Source organism: Oryctolagus cuniculus, chromosome 13 (assembly GCF_964237555.1).
Source record: "Oryctolagus cuniculus chromosome 13, mOryCun1.1, whole genome shotgun sequence".
NCBI lineage: Eukaryota > Metazoa > Chordata > Mammalia > Lagomorpha > Leporidae > Oryctolagus > Oryctolagus cuniculus.
This window is the reverse complement of record NC_091444.1, coordinates 30,796,880-30,814,424: the sequence shown is the minus strand read 5'-3', so window position 1 is coordinate 30,814,424 and position 17,545 is coordinate 30,796,880. Positions and strand designations below refer to the sequence as shown.

At 39.7% G+C, this 17,545-nt stretch overlaps 1 protein-coding gene across 11 annotated transcripts in view; it reads left to right on the top strand.

Annotated features, from left to right (window-relative positions):
* The window catches only part of ESRRG (estrogen related receptor gamma), a 656,681-nt gene that overhangs the window by 576,682 nt on the left and 62,454 nt on the right, over positions 1 to 17,545 (top strand). For all 11 annotated transcript variants that reach the window (XM_051820569.2, XM_051820570.2, XM_051820572.2 and 8 more), the window contains 2 exons: positions 4,524 to 4,634; positions 8,160 to 8,321. In XM_051820569.2, the coding sequence (XP_051676529.1) occupies positions 4,524 to 4,634; positions 8,160 to 8,321 (273 nt within the window). The remainder of the gene's footprint in view (positions 1 to 4,523; positions 4,635 to 8,159; positions 8,322 to 17,545) is intronic.

Genomic DNA, 17,545 nt, shown 5'->3' with positions numbered 1-17,545 from the left:
AGCATTGTAGACGGTGGCCCAGCCTGCTATGGCACAATGCCAGCCCTGCATTCTTAATTAAATTTTTCTGTGAAAAATTCATTATAAAATATAATTATGTTGAGTGTACACACATACATACACACACAACACTCGCCCCTTAATGTCTATAACAGTATTATTTTATCAGTCCATTTCAAATAATACTACTAAAATTTAAGTGCATATATTATTATGACTCACATAATAAACCTCATTTGCAAAGATTCCCTAACAAAGAAGACACACTCCTATGTTTCAAGTCATATTTGGGGCTGGTTTAACTTTTCAAGCTGTGTCATTTATGTAGGGGTATATTTATATGGCTGTCCTGGAGGAAACAATAGTTTTACTGCATGGTATTTTTTCTCCCAGTGTAACTGAATAAATTAATCAATAGTTTCAGGATGATGTAGAAGTAGTTGTACCAGCGTTCTACTAGAATTTTGGTTCTCACATTTCATCTAGTATGAAGTCACCTCAGGCTGATAATAGTGCTGATATCCCACCAGAAGATGCCTAAAAGGGACATTTTCCAAAATTAGAAAAGAGATAAGAGCAATAGTAAATAATTTTTTACTTTGTTTTGAGAATTTGAAATTGTCATTATGTGCCTGCTTTTGACAGGGAATGAAAACTCCCATGAGTAAGTTATTATGGTCTTTTAAAATATATCCACCCAAGAAATTTCTATCATTGTAGTTTATTGTTATCTAAATTTGGAAGGGACCCTTTTCTGAATATAAATCTCTTTCAACTTTTACTATATTATTGATAATCTGGTATCTAATATCTAGTCATTTAAAATTATCATATAAATATAATTACAAATCATGAAAGAATTCTTCATACAGTTGTCCTCTATTTTAGGAAATAAAATGTAAAATCATGATTTAATTTTAAAAGTTTTTGAATACTTACAAGTTGGAAAGATGTGTAGATGGGATGAGTGAATGGAGAGATGGGATGGATGAGAGGTATGTGTAAACGCATGAGTAGGGACCAGCATAGTGGGTAAGCTGCCTGTAACACCAGCATCCCATACAGGCTCCAGTTCAAGTCCCAGCTGCTCCAGTTCTGATCCAGCTCCCTGCTATTGTGCTTGGGAAAGCAGGGCAGGATGGCTCAAGTGCTTGGGCCCCTGCACCCACGTGGGAGACCCAGAAGAAGCTCCTAGCTCCTGGCTTCAGCCTGGCCTTGCCCTGGCTGTTGTAGCCATTTGGGGAGTGAACCAGTAGATGGACAATTCTCTCTCTCTCTCTCTCTCTCTGTCTCTCTCTCCCCCCTCTAACTCTTTCAAATAAATAAATATAGCTTTAAAAACCCCCTTATAGATGCATGAGTAAATAGTTTTTTAAAAATTTTTACTGTTTTTAACAGATTCAATTTGCTTTGTAGATGCAATTCTGATTTTAAATTATATATTTATTTTAAAGATTTATTTATTTATTTGAAAGAGGGTTACAGAGAGAGAAAGATAGAGAGAGAGAGAGAGAGAGAGAATCCATCTACCAGTTCACTCCCCAAACGGTTGCAATAGCTAGGGCTGGGCCAGGCTGAAACCAGGGGCCAGGAGTTTCTTCCAGATCTCCTGTTGTGGATGGTAGGGGCCCAAGCACTTGGACCTTCCTCCACTGCTTTCCGAGACACATTAGCAGGGAGCTCGATTGGAACTGGAACAGCCAGGACCTGAACTGGTGCCCATATGGGATGCCAGCACTTATCCACTGTGCCACAGCACTGGCCCCTGTAGACACAATTCTAGTTTTCCCTTCCTCCTTCCCCCTTTCTCCTCTCTCCCTCCCATCCTCCTCTTTTCTCCCATTGTTTTTAATTTTTGGTCTTTGAAATGACTTATTTTAAATTTACATTACAGTAAAAAGCTTAATACCTCACCAAATAAGAAGTTTAACAAGTGAAAAGCAGAAACACCCCAGTTTAGTAGGAATATAGCCAATGGCTATAAGATAGTTATAGCTCTACCCACATAGGAGGGGTAGAAGTAGGGCAAACATAATAGAACACTCCCTTAGATTAGGAAAAGCATAGAGAAAGTGGTATAACTGTATCTTTGTCATTTTTCAGAGTTGAAAGGGAAATGCATAATAATGGCAATTACTAGACAACATTTGAAGAACATGTCTAAAATTAACCCATAATACAAAATAAAGATTCTATTGATTGATGGTGTGTATTTTTTCCTCACGATGTGCAGTAACTAGTTTTAACTAGTTTTCAAGGTTGCCCTTTCTCCATAGACTTGGCCCAATTTGAATGAGCTGATGGGTAGCTTTAGTGAGATAGGATTGTGTGTCCAAATGATTTCCATCCAAGACTTTGAATCAAGTCATTCAGGCATAGTCCTCATCCAGAGGCCATCATGATCCATAAGCTGTATTTTGAGAAACTCACCAGCTTGGACATAGGTGCTAGAGAAAGCATAGTTTGTTTATCTAGGAAGATATATCGCTGATGGTACTTCCCCTGACATGTCACAGAAGCAAATGTAGGAGTCTGCTTACCCAGTTGAGAAATATCGTGTGAGCTTTCTTAGTTCTAACAACTTTAGAAATGTCTAAAGTGTTCTCTCCCGTTTTAGCTTATGGCTGCCATTGTGTGTGTTTGTGTTACTGTCTGCCTTCCCTCACACCTCTAGATAATATAAGATTAAAGGTTTCTATGAAGTTGAAATTAGATGATAAACATGTGAGGACATAACTAATATATAAACTATGTCTTTTCTAGTATGATTTTGAATTTTAAAAACTCTATAACCAAATACAATGTAACTGTCTTCTATAAACTTCAAAAACTCTTGGAGAAAATTTTGAAGAAGACGACATGAAAAAGAGATAAAACATAACAGAGGAAAGAGAAAGTGTTAAAATTTAGTAAATACAGATGCAATAAAAATAAATCATTAGCAATTAGATGAATAAAGGAATGGAACGCTCTTGTAGATACAGAATTTTTTTTTTTTTTTTTTTTTTTTGGGGCAGGCAGAGTTACACAGAAAGAGAGAGAGAGAGATCTTCCATATGCTGGTTCACTCCCCAAATGGCTGCAGTAGCCAGATCTGGCCAGGCCAAAGCCAGGATCTTTGAACTCAGTCTGGATCTCCCATGTGGTTGGCAGGGGCCCAAATTCTTGGGCCATTTTCCACTGCTTTCCAGGCCATTAGCGGGGAGCTGGATCAGATGCAGAGCAGCAGGGACATGAGCTGGTGCCTCAGGTGGGATGCTGGTGGGATGTAAGTGGGAGGCTGGTGTCGCAGGTGGTGACATTATCCGCTGTGCTACAATGCCGGTCTGGCTTTTATTTTTAATTCCTTTCTTTCCCTTGTGTTTTTTTCCTTTATCTGTCTGTCTATCTGTCTATCTGTTTTTTGAGATTGTGAGTGCAGGAGAGAAAATGAGCTCCTATCCACTAGTTTACTCCACAAATGCGTAAAACAGCCTGGGCTGTACTGAGTTGCAGCCAGGGGCTTGAAAGTCAGTCTAGGTCCCCTACATGGGTGGCAGGAACTCAATTACTTGAGCCATCACCACTGCCTCCCAAGTTCATCATTAGCAGGAAACCGGAGTCAGGAACTGGAGCTGGTATCAAATGCAGGTGCTCCAGTGTAGGACATGTGCATCTTAACCACTAGAATAAATGCTTCCCATTCCTTAATCTTTTAAATATATTATCAACAAAACTCCTCAGAACTGACCCAACTCGTTGCTATTTAGGAAAAAGTTTTATGCACGCCAATCTACTTTTGCCTACTTACCAGCATCATTCTTCAGCCCTCTCCTATCAACAGATCTCTCCTTCAACATCCTGACTTGCTGAATTTTTTCTTCGGGAAGCTCCTTTTCCTATCCTGTGTTTAACTCAGACCAACTCTCAGTTTTCACACATATGACAAGAAATCCAAATGTGTGCCAAAATATAAGTAACATTTCTTTCCTGAGACACATGCCATTTTCATATGCACTCACAGGACTGAATCTTGTGAGTGATACTTAGCTCACCCCTCCTACCTGCTGCTGCATGTAAGTGTTCTTTGTTCAGCTCAGTTGCACATGTCCATAGTGAGACTTCCAGTAGGTTGGAGGTGGGTTGAATGGCTCTTGCTCTACTTGTCTACTCAGCCCTGCACATTGAACTTCCAGGATGATTGATGAGGAGGATACAAAATGCCAATGTTTTTAATTTGAGAAATGACATTAGCTCCAAAGAATGGCTATGTACTAATTCACTTGGAAATCTGCCTTATGGTGACTCTGATGGTTTTGCATCAGATATTTTTTTTAGGTCTGTTGATGCTGGTATGTTTGGTTTCCAGCCACTGGCAATTTTGATTTAGCAGCCAGAGTTTCGCAATTCTCCAGTACCCCAGACTATTCTGCATTCTACTGTTGCTCTCCATGGCACCACTGGGGGATACCATTCATCTGTGTATTTCATTGATCTCAAAGACCACTGCCTGAACACTAAGTCGGTGCCTGTCTTGCCCACAGGGGTACGTCTTGACAGAGTACGTGGAGGTCGGCAGAAGTACAAGCGCAGAATAGATGCGGAGAACAGCCCCTACCTGAACCCTCAGCTGGTACAGCCAGCCAAAAAGCCATGTAAGTACAGCCAATGTGTCTGGCTTCTCAGAACACGAAACCCTCCCCATCGCCTGTACGTGTATCTGTGTTGGTGTGCCCATCCCGAGTGACTCCCAGGAGACTTCTCATTGAAGGAGGACAGTGGCTCCATTCCCAAGGATTTCCTGTGAGGAACATCAGCAGCTCAGCTCATTGTCTCTCTCTTTTTTTTTTTCCTTGAAAAATGTTTATGATTTTCTCCTACCTTTTTTCAGCTAGTCATTTTGTGGAAGCATAAGAATATTAATGCATAGCTTATATAGTGTGAATTTTACATTTACCGGTTATCTTTATTTGCAGAGGTACATAAAATGGATCATACTGTGATCATTAGTTCATTGGAGCTGTTTCAGATTTCACAAGAAGGTGATTTTTGTAGTTTTCACTAACTAAATGAGTTTGACTGCTCAACCTCCCAATGAAAATACATTAGGAGCCTCATTAATTTGGAGCTATAGAAGGTTAACACACTAGCTCGTAATATAGTAAAACAAGAATGGGCCCTCTTAATAACAAGCATAGGTTGGTGGTTCTGTCTCAGATGCTCTTATAGGCATTACGAATTGTTTTTAAAGAGCCCACGGTTTTATGAGGCCAGGTTGCAATTTGAAAGGATGACTGGTACATTGCTAAAATGCAAGTCCCATTCTCTTTGTCATTAACTCAGAAGAGGCGGAATATAGATTGAGGCATTCACTGTGTCCCATTTTCAGAAAAATCTGTTAATAGCAGTAGTTCAACAGAGCTCACATTTTGGGGTGTTTATGCAGAGAGATCATACTAGGTGGTGAGAAGTGCCTTTGTGGAAAGAGTTCTCCCATTTAGCTGTCTTTATCAAAGAAGACACAACCAGCCCTCATCCGAGGAGGCTGCGTCTACAGCAGTTCTGGAATAGTCGTGAGTGGTTTGGGATCTGCTTTCAAGGGACGGGCAGTGTCCATTTCTAATTCAGATTCTCCAGGAGAGGTCACTGCTGTGCATCACACATGTGAACATATGGGAATCTGGTAAATAAATCAAACAGATCCTGAACTGTAAATGAAAGGACATTTTAGCTATGTCAAAGGAAAAACAACCAGTTTTACATAAAATTAAAGCTTAAGTGAACATATGGCATAGTTTCCTTTTGCCTTTCCAAAAAACATTATGTTGATTATACCTTCAATTGTCCAATCTGGCATCTTCGCTTCAGCCTGCATAAGCGGTTTGGCATTCTGCAAATACAATCTAGGACTGCATTAAGCAGATTTTGCACATTATAATAAAAAAAAACTTTCTGATAATACAATAAAATGCAATAAACACTAATGCTTAATTTCATTAGCGGTTTAGTGTTCCTGGATTCAATAATATGCAGACTTCCCATTTCTCATTTATTTTATGTGAACATTGACTGAAGCCACTGATAATTTCTTCTACTGAAAGAAAAATGAGCACCCGCCCATGTGTAAGTCAACATGATAGAAGGGCATCTATAGTTTTCTGTGTAAACCTGAGACATCGGGAAGTGGCTTGTCAAGTATCTTTAAGAAGATTACAGCAATTTCAGTGAGCTCCATTTGTCTGAGATAAAGACGACTCCTAATAAATCATTACTCATTATCTAAGGGCCTCTGTGTTAATTTTCCTTAGTCCATCCAATTAGTGTGTTTTTGTAACAAACATTTATAAAACTTAATTTTCAGATGCTGTCAGATAAGTGTCAAGAGACTGTACGTGGGCTTCGCAGGGGAAGCGGCAGGGGAGCCGCCTGCACCCTGCCTGATTGTGAACTGCAAAGACCCAGGAATGAAAATTGGGTTCTATTGATTCTAATTAGGGAAACATTAAATAAGATTTACTTAGAAACAGTGCCGCTGGCTGTTCCATTTCCTGAATGATGGGAATTTCTAAGCTTCAACCAGATTCCTCTGACCTCTCAAGTCAAGTAGCCATTGACTTGAGTAAAACAGATTGCCTTTTTCTCTTTAAAACAAAAACACTGGAGTCATGATTTCATTTTTTTGTGCCTGGGAATCTAGTGGTTGCTGACAGGTTTTGTTGCGTTGTCAGAGCAATGAGATTTGAACTTTTCTAGTTTAAATAAAAATATAAGGTGTTATATTCTTAGCATATGTAAGAAACAAATGTCATTCTTTGCAGATCCTGCAAATTAAAAAAGAAACTCTATTTTTAATTGCTAGTAGAAACTACGGTATTTTGGAATATTTCCTCCAAAATATGCATATTCAGTTTGATGACTGCATGTCACTGCCAGTGATGTTTGTTGACTATTTGCAATAAATATAATTCATAAGGTAGCCATGAAAAGAAAAATTTTTTAAATCATGTCAGAAAAAATGTCCCTAAATCTTGTTATTTCATGAAAGGAGACTGAAAGAATGCTGTATATAATTGTAAGTAAGTTTTGTGAAGTTCCTTTGGGTTAAAAAAGTTAAAAACTTACAGTGAAAGGCAAATGACCTTGTAAATAGTGGAAATTTTGCTTTGTCCACAAGGATTCCATTTGATTCCCTGGTTTTCTGGAGTAATAGTGCATAGGGCGTTTCAATATGCGAGTTTATTCTGACCCACCTGCATCTCCTCACTTGGAAGAAAGTGTCAACTCCGAAGCTACATGGAGAAATTGAAAGCAGGGCCTACAAGAGCAATCATTCCGAGAGCAAGGCTTTACACCCCGTCCATAAACTCTCACATGCCCCTGAGCAGTGAAACGTACTGGATGTGATGCTTTCCATTTGTCTCTAGTGTTGATTTTATGAAGCATTTTTAAAGCATATATCACAAATTTCAGACAGATAAATCTGAACCAGAGAATGAACTAAGGGCAACAGATGAAAACACAGGATTAAAGAATTAGACACTCAGAAGAGAAAGCAGTGTAACCTTTAGGTAGGAGTGTTTTTATGGAAACTGATATTGGCTATGTTTGGAAGATTGGCTAAGGATGTGGGGAGCAAGAAAGGAGAGAAATTCTTATTGAATGCCTCCCACGGAGGTGGAGTTATACAGTCAGTAATTCACCCAGGCAGAAGGGCTCTGACCTTTGCTCTTCTTTAAAGGAATTAAGACAATTAATGACTTTCATGTGCATTATGACTGTGAGCATTAGTTGTTGGCCTCCCGCATAATGGTCTATATTTCAATGGTTCACCGTGGGTTTTTATGTTAAAGCTCTTGTATACTACTTAATCTGCTTCTCCAAATCCCACTTTAAGAATCAAAGAGGAAATGGAGAGAGCATGTAACTTCTTTTATCCATTTGCTATAAAATTTTCACTACAGGACAGATGCTGCATTCTGGCAAAAGCAAGTAGAACAAAGAAGAAAAGAATGCATTCCAGTGGTTCATTCCTTGCTTTGTGTTGTCTTCAACACTGCTTAAATACCCTGGGTTCATTGTAGGCTATCTGAATTATTTTTTTCGGAATACGAAGTACTTTGGGATTATAAGGAGGGATGATGCTGCCAGTGATCCTGTAGTGCTCTGGTCTGATCCTGCAGATAACAAGATTGTCTCACATTTGTTGGTGGCTGAACCGGAGAAGATCTATGCCATGCCTGACCCGACCGTCCCCGACAGTGACATCAAAGCCCTCACTACACTGTGTGACTTGGCCGACCGAGAGTTGGTGGTTATCATTGGATGGGCGAAGCATATTCCAGGTACATTTTCTGAAAACAAAAAGCAAAGATTGTAATTAATTTCCTAGGCTATATATGTAGATTTGAGCCAATTCAAATTTTTCTTGTTGTTGTTTTTTTTTTAGCCCTCACATTTGTTGTTATTATGCTTAACTCAGAGCTTTGCTGATCCTAAGAGAATCATTAGGCTCTCCATTTTTATACTACCTGGAGCTCCTATTAATTATTTTCTCATATATGAAGTTGCTGTTGCCATTTTAAGAAACGGAGAACATATCTTTTAAAAAGTTTCTTTATTCTTTTTAAATTCAGACTATTTTTTAAATTTTTCCTAAGGAAATACTTCTGATTTACTCTTAATTTTAAAAAGCATTTTCATCAGTAGTACTCTAATGTACCTCTCTTATTTTGAGAATCACTGGTTTTGTTGTTTATGGTGCCTATTTGGATTGAATTGCTATTCAAAGTCATCAGTTTTGCATTAGTTTACAATTAGATGTTTACCATGCATTTATATATAAATTTTGAGAATAAATGTTAAGTTGACATGGTAAATTTTATCATATGATAATTTAAAGTGAATGTTTTAAAATATTGTATTAGTTTTCTTTCTTGATCCATCCTATATGCGTGATTACAAGTTTTGAGAATTTTAGTATTCCATTTGAATTAATTTTTGTTTTTGGGACTTTGATCTTCAACTAATTTAGAAGCAAGTTTTTGAATGATGAGCGATGTTTTTCTGGTACAGTTAACTTATTTCTGTCTCCTTAAACTAGTTTGTCTTTATGCTTTGAATGCTACAGTAATTTCTTTAATCAAATTGATGGAAGTCCCTTTCCCAGCCCACACTGAAACCAATTTATTGGTCATGATACGCCAGCTATGTTGCTAACAGTCGTAACGAACTGTCAGGCGATAGCGCAGTGAAGCTAATTTGAAGTCATTAGGTGTGCAGCGTTGAGGCGACAATTTGTTACAGTGGTTAGGAACACAGCTGACATTTCTGAATGGCTTTGTTCAGTGCAGTCCTCGATGAGGCCAAGCAAATTGTAAACTAATTTAAACATCACTCTGTATTATACCAGCTACTTTGTCTTACACTGTTTGCTAATAAAGCACCCCAAATTAAGTCAAAACTAGTTAAATAGGTGAGCTTGAGTGTATTCTTTAGACGATGCCTCCACAAAGGTTAAGGTTACTGTGTCTAAAGGCTGAGGATGTGATCGGGCGGATCACTGATGTTGCATCTGGATTATAACCCCATCTTTAGGATGTTTACAAAAACAAAAAGGATTTATTAAGACATGTTAAGACGGTGGGAACTGTGGCAGTGCAAATATCCAGAATTTGCTGTAGCGATATATGGAAACTGTGGAAGTAAAGTGCTATTGGAAGGTTTTACAACAGAAACAAACAAAAGTAACCTTGGTTGAAGTGTCCGGTGACACTCTTCTAGATAATCATACATACATAGATATATTTATATTAACATGTGAGAATTCAAAGAGTTCATGGAGAAGTGGAATTAAAAGATAAGCTACATTGCTGCAAAGACATCCTGAAGTCCACACGTGGTTTTTTCCTAATATGCATCACCCATGAACATTGTGGAGCTCCTGCTTTTGCATGTATCACATAGAGACACACACACACGCACACACACACACACATAAAATATCATTGTAACCAGGCTTTTTCAGCCTCAGCATTATTGATCTTTGGGAGGAAATGTCTTCTTGTGGTGAAGGACTGTCACGTTAATCATAGGAGGTTGAGCAACATCTTCAGCATCGTTGGCCTCTGCCCACTAGAAGTGGCAGTGCCCTGGAGCTGGGACGAACAGAAATATCTTCCCCTATTTCCATGTGTACTAGGTGGGGAAACATTGCACCAGCTGGCCCGCTCTGCCTCTGCTGCCCAGAGGAGAGACATTATCCAACCTGGGGTTGGTAAGCCAGTATTGTGATGTCCTACAGAGCTGCCGTAATAAGACCAATATGTTCAATAGCTCCTTTTGGTCCTTCTGAGAAGGCAAAGTCCAAGATGACTTTGTAGGTCTGATTGTGCATCTAAGCAGCCATGTAAGCCTACGCAGGCCCTTGTCATGGTACAGGGCTCCAGTGGCTCCTGTGAAGGTGGTGCCTTCAATAGCTATGAGTCACACCAGGTCCAGCCATGGAGACGGTGGCTGCATGAGTGCGTGGCTCTGATGTTGTTTCCTCTGCGTACAAATGTCAGAGGGAGTCGCTGTGGAGTGATGATTCATGGCTCTGATATTCCTGATACCCACAGGGTTTCTAATGATTACACAGAGTATCCTGACTTTTGAGAATGCAATTAACAAAACGAGAACTGACTGGAATTCTTAAAAAAAAAAAAAGTTTGTAACAATATGGATGCCATACAGTGTATTTTTTTTAATTTATTTAATTTATTTAATTTATTTGAAAGGCAGAGTGACAGAGAGGGAGTAGGAGAAAGAGAGCAAGCAATTGCTTCCATCTGCTGGTTCTCTCCCTAAATGGCAGGAACAGCCATGGCTGGGCCAGGTTGCTACCAGAGCCAGGAGCTTCATGCTGGTCTCCCACATGGGAGAGAGGGGCTCAGGTACTTGGAACATTATCTGCTGCCTTCCCAGGTGCATTTGCTGGGTGGGAAGCAACAGTGGGGAGTCAAACCAGCATTCTGATAGGAGTTGCCAACATCACAAGCAGTGGCTTAACCCACTGCTCAAGAATGCTGTCTCCCCATACAGAGTACTGAAGTAGCAGAGGGTGTCCTGATATCAGCAACTCTACTTATCCTGCATTCAGGGCGAGGGAGGATAAGAACGAGAACATCACAGCCAAAGTCACATTTCTGCCTTGGTAAAAGTAAAATTGTGCTCTTAATACATAAACCAACCCTGTCACCGGGGCCAGTGCTGGAACTAAAGCCGAATCAAGATTGAAATCTCTCCTGTCTTAGTCTTAACTTCGAAATTGTTTGTTTTTGTAAATCTTACATTAAAAATTAAACCTTTTTAAAAAGGCACCAACATCCAGGTCTTGGTTCTCTTTGTTGCTGTTCTCAGTTTGTGTAATCACCGCACACACACACCCAGGAGATAAGATCAGTCACCTTTCTGCACTGCTGTGAGTGTACTTTGTCCCCTTGCGTTTGCCACATATAAAAGTGAAGAATTCAAGAAAAGAAAATATTGAAGAAAAATACATATGGAGTGGGTTTTTTTTATCAGTAAATAGAATTAGTTGACTTACATTAATAAATCATATAAATGGGAAAGTGTGTTGTTATGAAACATGACCACACTTTATCTGTGGAAGAAAAAAGATCACAGGGGCTTTAGAAAATGCTTGACTTTAGTTGGAGGAGCATAAGGGCACAAGAACAGATGATGGTGCCCTAATAGCCCTTTTTAAGAATGACAGGGCCCCGCCATTAGCATCCTTTTATATCCTTGGAAATTGCTCATGCCTCGCTTTTCTGGTTCCTATCTGCCTGACTCTTTTTTATTTCTCTTTCAATTTCGTCCGCGCTCGGATAAGCGCATGCTAACACAATATGATTGAGCTGTAAAATGGAACGCTGTCGCCTCTAATCTCTTTTATGTAGATACGGAGGTACTGCACACTCCACTTCATTCTCTCTACATTGTTGGCCTTTTTTAGAATGGGCTGCCAAGTAATGGAGGCTCCGTCAAATATTAGAGCTAGGTTTCACACGGTGTGATAAGACGATTATCAGCCCAGCAGTCAGATCTATTATTGTTCCTGGGAGTTGATTAAAATATTATTATGTACTGCAACTTTGTTAGCAAAATGTAGAATATGCTTAGTCAGATGGTGCTTAAAAAAGCATAACCTATATTAGCTGACCTATATAAGTGGCTTAAGCATATTTATGGATCTTGCCAGACAGCGTACTTTAAAAGAACACAAAGGTATTTGAACAATTAAGTGAGTAGACGCATTTTAAAAAATGTTTTCCTTTTTCAATTCGGCAGATTTTCAGGTTGGCTTGTTTATTTTTCACACTGTAAATGAAACAATCACCTATTAAAAAAAGAGTTGGCTCAATTTTGGGAGCCTCGTGGTCCTGTTTTTAAAATCAAAATGTCTAATGTAATAATATCAAACAACAAACCAAAAAAGAACCTATACTTTCTCTTCATGTTGAGTGAGGGCAGGAGATACTGAGTTCTAAGAAAACTACACTACAGAACGTGATATGAGAAACCATCCTTAAGCACTTTTTATTTATGTGAGAAACCAACATCTGAACTCTAGAAACCAGTGTTTTCCATTTGCTCTGAAACATATTTTGTTGTTAAAATATTGTTAGGAGACTGTATCAAAAGGTGCTAGTTGACATGGCTTTGTATACTTTTGTCACCAAAGGTATTTAACACTTTCTGCAATGACAAGAATCTGCAAAGGATATCAGTTTAACTCTTTCTTCATTAGGATCTAAGTTTTGTAAAAGAATACCCAAGAATGTTTAAATATGTGCTGCCAAAGATACTGCTTAAAGATATAGTGATTGTTCTAACAGATGGATTATTAATATTGTGTTTGCCTCCAACCAAAGTTATGGAGGTTTAATTTTAAAATACCTATCAAAGGATACAATATGCATTTTTTAAAAGATTTATTTATTTGAAAGAGTTACAGAGAAGAAGAGGCAGAGAGAGAGAAAGGTCTTTCATCTGCCAGTTTACTCCCGAAATAGGCTGCAACGGTTAGGGCTGGGCCAGGTCATAGTCTGGAGCCAGGAACTGGGCCAGGGCTGTGCCAGGTCAAAGTCTGCAGCCAGGGTCTCCTACATGGGTGCAGGGCCCAAGGACTTGGGCCATCTTCCACTGTTTTCCCAGCTGCATCAGCAGGGAGCTACATCAGAAGTGGAGCAGCTGGGTCTCAAACCAGCACCCATTTGGGATGCTGACATCACAGGCAGCAAGCTTTACATGCTACACCACAGCGCCAGCCCCAAAATACCCATCTTTTAATTTTGTAAAAATTGTTATTTGAAAAGGAGAGAGAGAGAGAAAGAGATATCTTCCATGAACTAGTTAACTCCCCAAATTACTGCAACATCTGGCCCAGACCAAAGCTAGGAGCCTGGAATTCAATCCAGATCTCCTACATGTGTGTCAGGGAGCCATGTACTTGAGCTATTATCCACTGCCTTCCAGGGTGTATATTAATAGGTAACTAGGTCAGAAGTGGCGCCAAGATTTGAACCTGGGTACTCTGAAATAGGATGTGGGCATCCCAGTGGGCATCTTCAGTGCTACACCAAATGTCCAGGCATGAAATACCCATCTTAAACTAATAGGGCCATTAAGTGATTGGGATGTTTGCAAAAGCACAATGTGGCAGAAAAAATTTCTAGAAGATTATTTCTCTAATAGTAAAGCAAGAGATGGTTTCATGTGTTTGTGTGTGTAACTGGTTTGATGTGCAAGAGGGAGGGCGTGGCTGACCAAGAGGGACTTGTGCTATACGTTAGTAGCACCTGGTACTTTCTCGAATCTGAATCATTTCACTCAATAAGTTCTTATTGATTTACTGATTCAAAATATGAATAGCACACAATTGTTCATTGTCTTTGGTTCCACCCTCCACCACATCTCATAACTAAATTTACATGTAGTTGTAATTTCTACTTTGCTATGAATGAATTAAATCAATTATAGCCTCTTTTCTTATGATTAATTTTTTCTTTAGTTTACATAGATTAATGAGTTCACAACCATGAAGTAGTTGAGTCTTTTAGTTAAGTGGAAAAAAGTTAGATGTAAGACTCAAAGCCCTGACACTTAATGCAGGTATTTATAAGAATAGTCAAGAGCCGGTGCTGGGGCACAGAGGATTAAACCAACACCTGCATTGCCTGCATCCCATATGGGTACCAGTTCAAATCCCAGCTGTTCCACTTCCAATCCAGCTCCCTGCTAATGTGCCCGGGAAAGCAGCTGAAGATGGCCCTAGTACTTGTGCTCTGCACCCATGTGAGAAACCTAGATGAAGCTGCTGGTTCCTGGCTTCAGCCTGGCTTAACCCCAGCCAATGCAGCTACTTAGGGAGGGAACCAGAGGATGAAAGATATCTCTCTCTCTCTCTCTCACACTGCCTTTCAAATAAATAAATAAATATTTTTTAAAGAATAATAATCAATTATTAAATATTTAGAAGTTGTGTTTAATGTACCTGGTAGGTGTAAACTTGTATACCTGCAGTTGTGGTTAATAAGGGTAGAATGGTTCTGAAAGTAGAATCAGAAAACCTGAGCTGTAGTTGAATAATTTTGTATGTTACTTACTTGCTCTAGCCCTTAGTTTTATTGTGAAAATAAAATGAAAAAAAATACACATGAAACATATATTTATGTTTAGGTTAAGAAGTTGCTTCGAACACCTACCTCCCATATAGAAGTTCAGGGATTAAAGTCCTAGCTTCACTCCTGATTCCAGCTTCCTGTTAATGTTGACTCTGGAAGGTAGCAGTGACGGCTCAGGTATCTGGTTTTTTGTCATCCATGTAGACACCTAGATTGAGTTCATGGGTGCTGGCTTTGGCCTGGCTCAGCCCTGGCAATTGCAGGCGTGTGGGCAGTGAACCAGCAGATTTTAGCTCTGTCTCTGTCTGTCTCTCTGCCTCTCAAAATAAGCAAACAACAAACAAATAAAAATATTTAAAACCACAAACGTTCTGAACTTTAAAAATTGTAAAGCATTCAATTTTTATTTCCAAGCTATTACATAGGGATTGTCATTTTATTGCAATTAAAACCAAGTGACCCACAAAGTTAATATTCGTAGAAGTCATTTTAAGACATTCAGAACAAACATCAGTTTTAATAGAGAGAGCTTGAAGCTGTTTCAGTCAAGAGGATCGCTTTGTGGATATTGTCATTATTCTGTCCTGGGTTGTAAGATTAAGAGTCTAAGTAATCTAGCCCATTCTTCTTGACTGAACTTAAAATAGCAGGAAGACAACCAGCTTCAGAAGTCACAAGTGTGACACAGAAACAGGAACAGCAAGTTGAGAAATGTGTCGTAAAAAATACTCCAAAGTGTCACCAAAGGACTCTTTACTCCCTGCAGCTACCCTTGTTGGAAATGAAAAGGTAGACCTACAAAGTGGTATAATTTCCAAGGCAGACACCCAGCTCAAAAGACAACCCAGGCCGGCGCCGCGGCTCACTAGACTAATCCTCTGCCTTGCGGCGCCAGCACACCGGGTTCTAGTCCCGGTCAGGGCGCCGGATTCTGTCCCGGTTGCCCCTCTTCCAGGCCAGCTCTCTGCTGTGGCCCGGGAGTGCAGTGGAGGATGGCTCAAGTGCTTGGGCCCTGCACCCCATGGGAGACCAGGAAAAGCACCTGGCTCCTGGCTACAGATCAGTGGTACTTACCTTGAACCATGTATGTGTGTCTTCATAAACACCTAGTTGTGCATATTTGCATGACTATGTGATAATCTCCTTGGTTTACAGCTTTGTTAGTTCCAGACTTGAATTATTCAGCTTCATTCTGTTTTTATGGGTTTAAGTATAAAAATAAATAATATCTTTAAGTATAATATAATATCTTTAAGTATATAATATCTTTAAGTATAAAAATAAATAATATCTATATAATCTTTACAAAGCACTTACCCAGTGCTTACAAAACACAAAAAAGTGCTTACAAAACATTTTTTTAAAATATTTTTTATTTATTTGAAAGAGTTATAGAAAGAGAGAGGGGTGGGAGAGAAACAGAGATTTTCCATCCACTGGTTTACTCCCAAGATGGCCACAACTTACAAGGCTGGGCCAGGCTGCAACCAGGAACCAGGACTTTCTTCCAGGTCTCTCACATGGGTGCAAGTGGCCAAGCACTTAAGCCACCTTCTGCTGCTTTTCCTTGACCATTAGCAGGCAGCTGGATCAGAGGTGGAGCATCAGGAACTTGAACCAGTGCCAATATGCAGGTGGTAACTTAACCCACTGTGCCACAGTGCTAGCCCCTTACAAAATGCTTTTTAAAAATGTTTATTTATTTGGAAGTCAGAGTTACAGAGAGGAAGGGAGAAAGAGATCTTTCATCTGCTGGTTCACTCCCTGGATGGCTGCAATGGCTGGGGCTGGACCAGGCCAAAACCAGGAGCCAGGAGATTTACTGAGGTCTCCTACATGGTTGGCAGGAGCCCAAACATTTGAGCCATCTTCTGCTGCTTTTTCCAGGCCATTAGCAGGGAGCTGGAGAGGAATTGGAGCAGCTAGGACATGAACCAGCGGCCTTATGGTTGCTGGAGTCACAGGTGGCAGCTTTACCTGCTATGCCAAAACACTGTCCTCTACAAGAAACATCCACAAACTTTTACTTGATGTCCATAATTCCATAGATAGATTTCCTTCCTATGAGCCACACTTTATAGAAAAGCAAACTTGAAGTTCAACCAGTTAACCTACAGTGTTGCTCATGTTACTGAGACCCATCAAATATCTAACGTTCATGGCTGTTTTACCCCATACTTTCCTTACATGGTTCTTCTATTCCTTATTCATTTCTCTGTGTTCTCTGTCATATGTCCCAAATTGCCTACCTGCATTTTTTTTAACAAGTTTAGGCTAGTGTTATATATTTATGCTCTCTTTAAAATTTTTATATAGTTATAAGATAAAATGGTTAAAGAAGAGGAGAGTGAATATGAAAGGAACTGTATGTCACACCTTTAAATAAGCAAAAATCAAGATATTTGATGGATGAGGTACCCTAGACATCCTTGATTACAAATTTTAGTGAAACAAGTCTATCAGTCATGTGACTAGTTGGAAAAGTCCTGAAATGGCTGATGGTGGAGACTGGAGGAGATTGGATGCTCCCCCTCCAGCGACTGTTCAGATTCGCTGGGTTCTGAAGGTACCGAATTTGGTCAAAAGTTAGTGGAGTCGAAGTGATTGGTTGTGAAAGGGTTCCAACCATATAAAAATATTGGTTCTACCATTTAACTTTGAATCACTTCCTGCCTCCCTCTTTCTCTTCTTCCTTGCATAAGCATTTAAACAGCTCTGTGTCTGGTACAATGCGCCAAGGATCCACACCCGAATACAGCAGAGATTCTGCTTTTCAGACCCTCACAGTGTGTTGGGTGGCTCAGAAGGATGAGCTGAGAGCTATAACCAAGTGATGAGGGATACAATGTGTTCTTCCTTAGAACCACTTGGGAAGGTGGATGGAAGGAACATGATGGGAA